Here is a 13,264-nt window from a genome sequence, read left to right as displayed (position 1 = left end):
CACACACACACACACACACACACACACCCACACACGCACACACACACGCACACACACACCCACACACACACACACACACACACACACACCACACACACACGCACACACACAAATGCATATCCATTTTTTTCTAACAGAGCTTACACCCGCAGTAGATTAGTTGCCTATAGACAGAGAGGTGTTGTGATCCAGTTTCCTCTGATAAAGTTTTCTCTTGTGTGTTGCTCACAGAATCTTTCAGTTTATACTTTAGTCGACAATGGATGTACAAAGAAAATTGCAGCAGTGCAGTCCTTAATTAGACAGAGGTGAGTCAAGATAATTAACCACACAAGTTTCATACTCTTGCTGTATTTTCTTGTGGTACATTTCACTATCTTTGTTTTATTTCCTAAACCTTATTTTGTATTTCATGTTTTCTTCAGCTTTAACTGAATTAAATATATATTAAATGTATAATACTTGTTTTTTCAGCTTTAAAGTCACTGTCTAATGTGTGATTCTTCATATAGCATAGTAGTAAGATGGTATTAAAACACTACCTTTTTGAATTATGCAGACGGCTCTTTCAGTAATGTGTTAGATCATAAAGGTTAATGGATTTAAATTTTGTTCTAGAAAAAAAAATGACAGATGAAAATGTAAATCTTTTGCTAGCCAGCTGTGCTTTATGACTGTGTCAGATATTTAATTAAAGGAAGTTCAACGCTGCTTCGAGCGACTGTGAATTCCTAACAGATTTTATTTAAAAACAGCTTGGGTGTCAGATTGGGTGTCTCTTTTGATATTTGTAAAATCAAACATCAAAATGCACAGGAAAAATAAAACGGGAAACAATGTTTCCTCATTCCCTGATTTTACTTATCATTTTTGTATTTTGTCGGGAATCGGGTAAGAAAGTTTATATGTTTTATGATGTGCCTTTATACAAGCCTGGTAATTCCAGGACCACATCACACCCAATCCATTCAAACAGAAATTTTATTTATTTATTTTTTAAAAAGGAAGAAGACGCCAAAGGAGAGAGTGAAGACATTAGGATGTTGATTGGATTTTGTTCTCAATTCAGCTCCCTGCCAGTGCCAATAACAAAGAGAGGATACAATACGAGGGGAGGGTGTGGAGAGCGAGCATGGAGGGTGGAGGTGGCGGATCTCGACTGTAATGGAGTCGAGACCCCTAACAGGCTGTCAGATGCTGGTTATTTGCTGCCGCAGTCACGCCTCACACTCAAGCACCCTGCACACATTTCCAAGAGTCAATCCAACGTTTGGCCCGACAGCTGGCGTGTTTGTGCGTGTCTGAGTGTGACCCAGTAATAAATATTAATTACACAATTGAGTGCAGGCCATGTGCCATTTCGCCGTTCTTTATCAAAGCTCATGAACAACATTGAGGAGTGTAAGAGAAGGAGTCATAAAATAACACAGCTGACGGTATTCCACCTCTAAAATTGACTTTGGTTGTTTATTGTTTTAGGGGTTTTCCATGGAAACAGGAGTTTATCCTACACCAGTTTTTTTTGTTTTGTTTGTTTTTTGTTTTCGCTGTTGGCTCTACCGTCAGGCTAATCAGCGCTGATTATTTCAGAAACGTTGTTGAGAGGATCTATTTCATGCCAGGAGATGCTGGCGGATGAATACGCCGTTATGGCATAGCAGAGAAAGAATTGGGCTTGGGGGGTGGGGGGGTTGTAACAGTGGCCTGCTGAGTCATCTGTGCCAGGCTAATCTGTAAAAGCAACCCCCTCGGCCCCACAGAGTAATGGTTAATCGTTGGAAGTCTGGTGTTAGGGTAAGTGTGTAGGCCTGGCGTGGTTGTGGACAGTTGCGGTAGGTTTTGGGGTGCCTTAGCGTGACAGGTCAGTCAGGCGGATGAGGCGGGTGTTGTTGTAGTTGTGACAGTGAAGAAAGCCCAGAAAAAGCAGCTCCCAGCTTTGCTGACTGGGAGAAGAGCTGGGGCTGCTCTCCCACAGCAAACAGCAGAGAAACGACTTGTTAGTTTTTTAATCTTTGCTGTGTTTGGGTTTGTTCTACTTGCCATCTGTTTGTTCGCTTGACAACCTGGCTAAATATTAAATTGTTACATTTGATTTCTTTTTTTTCTGCACCCCCAACTCTTATTTTTTAGATCATTTCTAGCCAGAAGACATTTATTTTCTCTCCAGAGTGGCCAACTTGAATCAATTACAGCTAATGAAGGGTCAAACACCCAAATGAAATCAGGTCCAGTGTATTCTACGGGCGTCTGTCGTACATAAAATCATATCTGTTAAATACAGTCAGAGAAGATCCTGCTTTGTTCCACTTGGTTGGCAACCTATTTGTTGATGGTTGACTCCTTTTTGAGAAATACTGTTTTAGCAGTTTTGTTGGAAGACATCTTCTGGCTTTTTCCCCCTTCCTTTGCAGCTACAACAAGTTTGTAACATAGTCAGTATGTTTGGTCAAGACACAATAGCATTCTCTTGACTTGTCGAAGATAAACACCTCTGAACTCACTCTGATATATTTTGTCAGTTTCTAGTAAAAAAAAAAGAAAAACTTTTTATGTGTGTGTGTTTTTCTTTTTTGCGTCTTTCCTAAACATTTCATTTGAGGGTTAGTTTTGTTCATGCCCCAACAATGTTTAAAATTTAAAGGCAGATTGTGTTGACGAATGGATCAAAATCACCCCTAAGTGAATAGCTCCTGCATTCTGGAGAAGTCTTCAAGTTGTCATTATAAAAATAGTTTCTACATAGCACTTTTAGTAGGTGTTTAATAGTTTTTCCACTTTATGAAATATAGCATAATTTGTAGATTCTGTTGCACTTAAAAGTATGTTAGAATATCTGGTGTGAACTTATTGTCAATAGTATCATTAGAAATGTATTTACTGAGAAAAATGACATGCGTAGTACGTATTTTCTCAGCTGCATGGGTAAAATATAGATTTTTTAAATTATTTTGGTTTAATGTTAATTGCATTTAAGGACATACTGTAACTGCCCAGTTGAGGCCTAGTGTATGGCTAGTGTATGTTGGTAATGTGTGCTTTTTTCTCCCTAAGGACTGTGCAGTGAACACTTGTATCACTACAGTTTCAACACACTGAAATCACAGGATAAACATTGTAGTATATGAAGAAACTGATGTCAAAGGGCTCATGTTCTGAGAACAGTGGGGTTTGTTACATATAAAATGGTTCGACAAATTTTTTATTTGGATCTTCTTTAATTGATGGAATTACTAATGCATGCACTGCATCCATTTCAACAACACAGTTATACGTTGGAGTTTTACTGTGTGCAGCTCTGGCTCTTCAGTGTCGTTCCAATCATGTTGGCAACAGGATAATTGGTTTCTCACCTGCCTGCACTAGAAGCAGCTGCTGGGTATCACAGTTTCACAAATGAACAATTTGTCTGTCTGAAACTACAGTTTCTACATCTACCTGTTATTTATGAAGAAGTTGTGCAGACATGCAGGACGCGCTGCAACGTGCTCGGCTGGCATGCAGGTTTCTAAGGAAGGAGAACTCTGACGCTGAATGCCTTATTTCCCTCAGATTTTTGAAGCACTACATCTTTCCCAGTCTGAGCTATCTGAGTAGCTGTGAAAAAATTCTGAGACTTCATTTTCAATTCGGTGTAAGACTGTGATTCTCTTGTACGGTAAAATGCCGACTACAAAATTCTTTGATGTCCGCACATTCTTTTTTCTTGCCTCATTTCGTCATATAATATTCTAGAAACAACTTTATTTCCCATTGCTCAGATCTGGAGTGATGCTAACATAAGGTGTAGCAGTTTCAGCTGTCTTTTCTCCGTGCACAGGAAGCAGTTCTGCTTTTTTAACCGACTCAATGTTTTGTCTTTCCTCATGCAGGCACAGAAATCGTGGATAGAAAGGGCATTCAGCAAGAGAGAATGTGTTCATATCATAGTGAGCGCCAAAGACCCCCATAGGTGAGTGGACATGTTTTAAAGATTAAAAAAGTGTCCAATGTGATTTTTCTTCAGTTGTTAAGTACGCTGTAATTATCAATAACTCCTAACTTATTTGCTAAACTCAAACAACAAAAACTCAGTTTGGTTAAATCTTTGTTGAAGATTAAAATTGTGATCAATATTAATCACTGTTCTTGAAGAATAGCTCAGCGTTATGCAGCTTTAGCACTTCAGAGCATTTTTTTTATCGCGAAGGATGTTGTTTAAAATTCAGCTTTACTTGTAATGTAGACGTTTTACATTTTGCTTGGTCCAACAAATGTCTAAGATAAAAACAAAAACAACTTTTGAATTCACTTTGCATGATTGTGAGACTGCAGAAAGCAACACGGTTAAGTCAGCACTTCATGAGGATGTATCTTTATTTTTGCAAAAACAAACTCTGAAGGTTTAGCTGATTTCATTTAAGCACCATACAAACTCAAACATATGCAAGAAAAAAACTCCCGGCTTCTTGATAAAACAACATTAGCATAGCTATACAAAATTGAGTGGATGCCGAGATCAGGAGGAAGCTGGAGAAGCTGGGAAAAGATGTTTCTCATTACAAAATCAACTTTTTTTTTTTTTGTCAAAAGCATTTATAGTTCATTTACACTTTTGACAGAGGGCGGAAAAGAAGCTTTAGTAAGAGATGATGTTAGAAATGAATTGAAAATCAAAACCTCCTGACTCTTCCTCCGAGGACTCTCTTTCTACCTTAATCACAATATCTTGAAGGCTGCATTTAGCAGCTTCTGAATAAGTATTTGCTCATTTAGGAGTAGCACAATTCATGACTGTCATTCTGCCACGTCTCTAGTTCCTGAAATGGAGAAGGAGACCAGAGAGACAGGAAAGCAGACGGGTGTTTTAAGAACAGGAAACAAAAAACAAAAAGGGACGGAGTCGGTGAGATGCTGCACAGGCCTGCAAATCCTTCATCGCTACTCCATAAGAAGATGAAAGCGAGACGACAAGCTGCCACTTCAGCCTTGCCCACCTCTTACACACGCTTATGGAGGCATTTCACACTCTTCTTCTCCATCACTTTCTCCCACAGTCTCCCTTCTCATTCTTACAGTTAGAGCCACTTTGCTTAGGGCTCACGAGTCGCAACGTTTCAATTATGTCAGGAAAAGGCCCCGTGTAAGACAGCTGTCTCGACTTGGCTCTGACCTTTTCCTCCCCGTCCAGGTGCTGCTGCGGTCGTCTCATCGGTCAGCATGTGGGTTTGCCGCCAGGTATCTCATCCAGTCAAAATGACAAGGCAGAGCGTTTGGCCAAGAATGACAGCCTGTCAGAGAAGTGGTCAATCAGCAAGCACACACAGCTCAGCCCCACCGATGCCTTCGGCACCATCGAGTTCCAGGGAGGAGGACACTCCAACAAAGCCATGGTGAGTCGCGTCAGTGTTGACAGTTGTGTTTTGTTGGTGTGGCTGGATGACGTGTAACAAAACCTCCAGTATTAAAATCTCATTATATAGTCTTTCTCAAGCAGCGTGATTTTAACTGGCTAAATAAGCTATGGAAAGCACGGTTTTCTGCTCAGGGCAACACACTGCATGGGGGCTACACAGAAATAATTGAATACATAAATAAAACATTTGCCTATTGGTTTAAAATGGCTTATTTGTATGTCCAGTCAATGAGAATGGGTCACCCCGCGTTGTGTACACTGCAAACGCCGTAAGTAAATATTGCTATCGCTGGATTCTGTTCAAACTTAAAGAACTACTTTGGTGTCTTGGAGAAACCACAACTACACTGCACTGTCTCTTGTTTAAAATCATTCATTTACATATGCAACTGGATTATTCTCCACTGAACAGTAATAAATAAGTAAACTACAGGAAGCCATTCCTGTAGTTTAACCTGATTACGAGCTATGCTAGGCTGAGTGCTGGAAACAGACAATAGTCTTTAAAAGTGCCAGCTGTTCTGTATTGTTAGTTGAGGCGGTGATGGAATAAACGGAATATAAAAAGAAAAGAATCTATTTCTATTCTGTATAAAAACAGAATATAAATAGACGCTCAGTTGGCAGCACAGGCAAAGAGAAGAAAATGTTAGAAGTGTGGGTATGTGAAATAAATTTTCTTGGAAAGGAGTCACATAAAGGCTTAGATAAATATAGAAAAACATTGTTCAGATTGCTTTGCCAATTAATTGTTTTTTTTCTCCGTATTGGTTAAAATGCAAAACAAAACAAATTGTCAGAACACAAAAGGAGTTCTCACATATAAATTCCTCTGAAACGTTGTGGGAATTAGGCACACTGCGTTTTCATAAACGTTTAGATTATCCCCCCCACATGTTAAATGTTTCAATGTTTAAGTTGCACTTCTGACAATACATTTTATGGATGAACAGATTCCCCTCGACTCACGTGCAGATACTTTCCTGCAGACACAGAAAGTATCTGTTCAAATGTTTTGGAGCTTGAAAGCTTGAATCCGTTTCCTGGACCGTTCTGAAACCTTCAAGAAATGTTTTAACGTCATGACTTCATCTTTATCTTTGCAATGTCTTTTATATATCATCTCTATAACAATGACGTGTTTTCTGAGTAAAAGCATCTGCACCTCTTGAAACTTGTCAAAATTTGTCATGTTGCAGCTGCAAGCCTTAACGTTGTGCCCAAACAGCCCAAACTCATACAGACTGATTTAGAGAAATCTATGAAGAGCAATTTGTAGGTCCTGCCACAGCTTCTCAGTTACATTTAGGTCCAAAACTTTGACTAGGTCATTATAACACATGAATATGGTTTGGTATTAAGAATTTCAAGCCACCGTTGGCTTTAATGTTCAGTATAATATAACCGTGCTGGACGGTGAACCTCCACCTAGTATCTTGTCTTTTCCAGACTCTACAGGTTGTATTTAGCTCCAGCTACTCTAAACACTTTCTCTCACCCTAAGGAATAATTGCTTGCCCACATCACGATACTACCACCACCGTGTTTCAGAGTGGGGACACTTTGTCTAGGAGGTTGATGTGTGATGTAAATTTTCCATTTTGATCCGTTGAACAGAACGCCTTTTTCAACACGCTTTCCTCAATGTCAGCTGGGGTGTCGATACTCACACAAAGCACTTTGTCTGCTTACACCATGTTCTTCTTGCTGTGTTTGCAGTATGTGCGAGTGTCTTATGACACTAAGCCTGACCTGCTGCTCCACCTGATGACCAAGGAGTGGCAGCTGGAGCTTCCTAAGCTGCTCATCTCAGTCCATGGAGGCCTACAGAACTTCGAGTTACAGCCTAAGCTCAAGCAGGTCTTTGGCAAAGGGCTCATCAAGGCAGCCATGACGACAGGGGCCTGGATATTTACAGGAGGAGTTAACACAGGTAAAAAAATAAACAAAAAACAAAGGAGGGAAATAGAAATATAAATATTGAACATTTTTACGGTCAAGTGAAATTCCTTTTTGTGTTCACGACACATCTAGAGTTTAACTCGATAAATTAAATAATGAACTCTTCATATTGAATTTCGCTTGCTCTGTGCAGCCAAATTCTCATTTTACAAATGAAGTGGGCACTTCCAGCAGGAGTATGATGAGTGTATGGAACTGTTTCACATGAATGATTAGCTATTAAAGAGCTCTTTGTCAAGCCCGCATGGGCTCTCAGGATGATGAACCACTGGATCCCTGTCACAGCGCTCGGTGGGTGGCTGGCAGATTGTGCTCACTCAACTTAAATTACGCACACTTAAAGTAGCACCAGACATATGAAGTAAGGCCAATGACTTATTAGAGGACACTGAATTAAATTAACATCAGGCAACCTGAAAGGCCTCATTTTTAGGCATTAAACTCATAAATCCATGTGTCATGGAAAACAAACAGCGTGCCATGTGGTTTCAGGGAAAATGCCCAGTGTACAGCAAGGATAAGTTGCTGAATTCCTCTGGAGAACAAAAACATGTTTCTGTCCTTTCAATTATGTTGGTATCTTAGTTTCTAACCAGAAGTTGTATTTCATGTAACTAATAAATTAGATTGCAGCTGAAAATGTTTGTCCATTTATGTTTCAAAGAAAATCACCTTTTTTACAATTGAACTTTTGAAATTTGAGGTAGTATTGTCATTGTATTTGAGAAATGTTTCGATTCACCCTTACCTCATTTAGTCTCCGACTTAACCCCGGCTTCTGTTCTTTTTTGTGCTTTTAAAGCAGAAGAATGTTTATTTTTAGTACATAAAGATTTATTTTAGTGGAGTCAAAGGAAGAAAAAAAACAGCAGGGGTTCTAATCTTTAATAGCGCAGATGAAAACAGGCAAACAGAAAATAGAACAATATCGAGTGATGGAGGATGCCCACACTTGAATACAAAAAGGAAAAGAAAGTGAGATTTAGTGACAGAATGGGTACAGAAGCAAGAGAGAGGCTTGAATAATGGATGGATGGCTGGATTGGATGGACAGTGGGTGGAGGTAGAGAAAGAATGAATGTCAGCTGGAGAAATGTGATAAGATGGCCTCCAGGTCTGAAAGCTTCTCCCCTGAGGACAACACCTACATGCTTGAAGAAGTGTGTGTGTGCGTGCGTGTGTGCGTGCGTGTGGCCCCGCGTGGTTGTCTATTCGCATGTTTCCTTGACTCCTAATAGACGCTGTCGAAATATCACAACAGAGTGCATGACTGTGGAATTGAGCCGTTAATTGATTGTGACAAAACATGTCTTTTTTTTTGTCTCTCTTGAATCTTTCAAACGCAGGGGTGATCCGCCATGTGGGGGATGCACTGAAAGACCACGCCTCCAAATCAAGGGGCAAAATCTGCACCATTGGAATAGCTCCATGGGGCATCGTAGAAAATCAGGAGGACCTTGTTGGCAAAGATGTGAGTCTCAGCCTGACTTAACATTCAGTAGTAAGGTGCATTTTCTTTGCCTTTGTGTAGCCAGATACATGTAACAAAACCCTTTTTTAAATTTTTTTTTGTGATTAGCTCCTATTAGATGCTGTGCCTATCAGACCTTTGCCCCAGGGTTCAGCTCATTAACCAAGCTGCAGAGTCAGGCAGTCTGGTCTCCATTAAACGCTCCTTCACGGGGAGCCGCAGAGCTGGCAGATCCTAATAAGACAGTGGAGCTCATGCTGACTTGTTGAAATTTTCTGGGATTCGTGGTTTGGGGTTTGGCTAAGATTTCATCAGAATGTGCCACACTGTCCTGCCGAACAAGTCGAGCAGAGCCAATTAATGTCAGTGGCTGAAATGGGATGATCGAATGCCGAGGGACTTATTTTCTCACTTGATTAGTCTTAACTGGGCGCCTAATGATGAGATGAGATTACCTCATATTGTTAGGCACGCTCCAGTTCTCAGTTCTCCAGCTTCTGAGAAACTCTGGTCATTTATAAATATCACGCCAGTTTTCTGCGCTGTTCGTTCTTGTTTTGGTTGCATTCAATAAATACGTGGTGTAAAATAATTGATAGTCTGAACGCATCAGGCTCTGCTTTGGATTTTTAGTCTCACACGTGTAAAAAGGAGTCGGGTTTTAGGAGATAATATGAAAAGCTAGCAGAAGATTGAAAGGAGTCACTTGAAGTGGTTCAGGTATCTTGATCAGGTTACTTCCTGGTTTCTTCCTTTAGGAGATTTTACAAACACATCTGGGGCAGACCCAGAGCTCAGTGGAGGGACTCTGGAATGAGTTGTCGAGAGTTCAAAGGAGAGGGATGTTATAGCTCTGCAATCTGATCAGGAAAAATAGGCAACGGGTGGATCTATCCAGCTATCCAGCCACCCGGCTGGCTAGCTTCAGAAATATCTGTCATGAGTTCACAGTAAACATTTGTATTTAGTATGTAGTTTTTAAAACTGGAATTTTGAATCAAACTAAAGTACTCAATTTTGGCATTAAAAATATGTAGGAACCCTGACGAATGTCTGTAAGGCTTTGGAGTGCAGAGCTCAAACAATGCTACTGAATGTTAAAGTAAAACTATTTTAGAGAAAAAAATTTTTTGGGAGATTATTGCTGTTTTCACTCATATTTATATTGGTAAATCTCAGTGAGACATGAAGTCTGTTTAGATGTCATATAGGAAGTCAAAAACACTGATTAATAAATAATAGCAAAGCAATGTAACACTCTGTGTAGATAATAAATGCCAGTTAACCAAAGAGTTAAATGTGCAACAGTGATCTGCAAGAGTTCTTAAGCTCAGGAGGATGAGGAAGAACAGGGTTTGGATGGGGCAGCACAGGGAAAAAAAAAAAGCAAACAGGTCCAGTTGGTATTTATCAAGAAAGAGCAAAAGGAGAGTGTTTGAAGTGTGGATCTTTCTATGCATCTAAGCCCCAACATGGAGGTTGATGGCCACATCATGTTCTTCTTCTCTGCTGCCACTTGCAATACTAATAACATAAAAAAAGAGTGGACCCATTTGCAGTGCATCTTTCATCAAAATCCTTCAAAATAACTCCTTTGGATGTGTTGAAAGCGTGTCTCGTTAAACCTTACATGTCGTGCCTCATTACCCATGCCCCGTGGGACATTTTGTCTCGCGAGATTTGTTTGATCGTGAATCCACCTTTCTCTCCTCTTAGCTTTAAGTTGGTAACACGGCAAGGATGTTTAGGTGCAATCAAAAAGCAGATACTTAAAGTTTAAAAACACTTGCAAAACACTTGAAGTGATTGCTTGTGTAGATGTCAGAAAGATTCATACAGGATAAGTCGAGCAAAATTAAAGTGTTCCTTAAAACAAGACTAGCGTACAATGCGATTTCTTCAACATTAAATCGTCTTTCGTTTCTTTTTTAAATTTCGGCTATAGTGTTAACTGGAATCGGTTACTTCATCTTATTTTGTTGACAATAATAAAAAAAAAAGTGCATCACCATTCCCAGTTCCTCTTGCTGCAAATGTTTTAACGGCAACTTGCCCGATTTTTCCACATAAACAGACCTCTTTGCCAGGTTAACACTTTTCATTTTGCTTGTTTATTCTTCTCTCTCGCTCTCACCGCCTTCCCTCTGTGGCAAGGTGGTGCGTCCGTACCAAACTATGTCCAACCCCATGAGCAAGCTGACAGTTCTCAACAGTCTCCACTCCCACTTCATCCTGGCAGACAATGGCACAACAGGAAAGTACGGAGCTGAAGTCAAACTGCGACGCCAGCTGGAGAAACACATCTCCCTGCAGAAGATCAACACACGTGAGTGGCCTTTAACGTGCCTGAAAGGGCTTCCACAGACTATGTGTACGCTCAACTACGGGGGCCATGTTTTCAAAATGACTACATCATAATGAAGCTTTAATTCTTAGGTTATGATTAATAATACTTGTCATATAACTGGGTTGTCTTTTTTTATAGCAACAGTCTAAAATTACCCTCACCCATTTTCTCCAGAACTCCTGCTGTCAGTTTATATTTAAACACCAGAAAAGAGAAAAAAACACTTTATTAACCTTTGAAACCTTAAGCTCTCCCTGCCATCTGGGGGATTTTTTTTTATTTTATTTTTTACTTTCTGGAAGATCAGATGGATTTAATCTTTAAATAAATACACGCTATAACTATTATAAGTGCCTGCAAGGAAGATGTGAAGGCAAAAACAGCAAACACAGATCCTGCTCATGCCCATGCAAATATACAAAATGAAGGCAAAACGTACATAATATTAAGCACACATAAATATGAACATTTTAAATCTATAATTGGAACTTGAATGTACATATCACTTAGGGCGGAAATAGTTTAAACGGTTTGATTTGATTGAATTGTATTTTATTTTATTCAATTCAGTTTTGTTTTCAGCTGAAACAAATTAAACATATAATATGTAAAAGACATGCAGCCTTTTTCACATGAAGAGCTGCTGCATGTCCATTCAGCAGCTCTTGCTGCAAAATTGCCTGATTTTTTATTTTTATTTTTTATCAGATAAAGCTCCAGTTTTAGGTTCGACAGGCATACCAAATTAGCAGTTGTGCATTTGCTAAATATAAGAATAGCGAGCAAGATATTTCTCTTCGAATTTAAAAGTTTACATTCTTTAGTATGTGGTACTGTCATCTTTAAACCGTGTGATTTGGGTCAAGCATGTTGGGTGCCTAAAACCTCCTGACAGAACTGGTGTAACTGATTCAGGTTTATGGGCCATCTTGCTCACACTCACCCACTTTTTCAGTTTTGCTAACAAATTTTCTAAGGGACTGAGATGCAGAGTTTGTGATGGCCATCCCAAAACATTGACTTTGTTGTCCTGAAGCCACTTTCTAACTGTTTTGGTGGTATTGTTGGTGTCATCGTCCATTCGAAAGACCCTTTTGTGCCTAACTTTAAGTGTCACATCAACATTTCCACTTAATCTTCTTTTCTGCTGATGCCTTTTATGTTGTGAAGTACATCAGATGTTCCATCAGTGAAAAAGAACCCACAGTGAAGCAGCAACTAAGCAGGATTCTTGGCGTGAACCAAATGATAACTAAATAAACACCTTCACAGTCATGTTTTATTTGTTATAGTAGCTTTTCTCTGAACGCTGGCGGCTCATGCCAGTTCCCTTTGGGTGTGGTGAAGAAACGAAAGGCACTTTCACTTGACGTCACTGCTTATTTAAGAGCTGCTGAGAGCTCCCAGAATGTCAAGATGCAAGTTCAAGTGAAATGCCATTATCAAAATTGTCAGAACCATTTTTTGTTCACTGTCAGAATATTTGCTGATGTTTGGTGATACTGACATTGTAAGGCTATGCTGAATCAAGCTGCACTTAAGCTCTCAGGACTCAGTAAAGCGGTCTGGTTTGGTCTGCATATGTACTTTTTGTTTTTGCTTTTTTTTTCTGCCTATCATGTGGCCTGTGGACTTCCCTTTGTCATCCTATGCCTGGAGTCATGTCAATGGGGCTGGGAAGGCAAAGGGATGCCCAGATGTCATGGAAGCATCAGAGTTTTGCCTCCTGTTTTATCTTCAGCCTTGCCTTAAAACCAGTGTAAATAATGGTGGAATTCTACAAAGAAGTAGGACAATAAATCTTGCTGTTTCTTCGTATGTACATGTCACAGAGGAATCCCTCTCAACCTTCAAGAGTAACTAAACAGTGTGAAAATATAATGCATGATCAATTTAGGTGATTTTCTTCTCTTCAGTTGGAGTGTTAACAGTTGATATAGGTCCAGCACTATATTTTAAGTACTCTTATTTTCTGATTGTTACTTTTGGAAAAGTAAAAATCTCTTGTTTACTACTTACTGCTTAACAAGAATTGTGCAATTGGTGAATTTTTCAGAAAAGTGACAATGTGTTGGTTCTTTTTTTGTCATTG

At 39.6% G+C, this 13,264-nt stretch overlaps 1 protein-coding gene across 16 annotated transcripts in view; it reads left to right on the top strand.

Annotated features, from left to right (window-relative positions):
- trpm3 (transient receptor potential cation channel, subfamily M, member 3) overlaps positions 1-13,264 on the top strand; it is a 162,483-nt gene that overhangs the window by 88,685 nt on the left and 60,534 nt on the right. For all 16 annotated transcript variants that reach the window (XM_017306744.1, XM_017306747.1, XM_017306742.1 and 13 more), the window contains exons 2-6: positions 3,870-3,949; positions 5,168-5,369; positions 7,112-7,325; positions 8,701-8,825; positions 10,980-11,151. In XM_017306744.1, the coding sequence (XP_017162233.1) occupies positions 3,870-3,949; positions 5,168-5,369; positions 7,112-7,325; positions 8,701-8,825; positions 10,980-11,151 (793 nt within the window). The remainder of the gene's footprint in view (positions 1-3,869; positions 3,950-5,167; positions 5,370-7,111; positions 7,326-8,700; positions 8,826-10,979; positions 11,152-13,264) is intronic.

The sequence above is a fragment of the Poecilia reticulata genome, linkage group LG9 (genome assembly GCF_000633615.1).
Source record: "Poecilia reticulata strain Guanapo linkage group LG9, Guppy_female_1.0+MT, whole genome shotgun sequence".
In the NCBI taxonomy this organism is placed as follows: Eukaryota; Metazoa; Chordata; class Actinopteri; order Cyprinodontiformes; family Poeciliidae; genus Poecilia; species Poecilia reticulata.
This window is presented reverse-complemented; position numbering and strand designations above follow the sequence as displayed.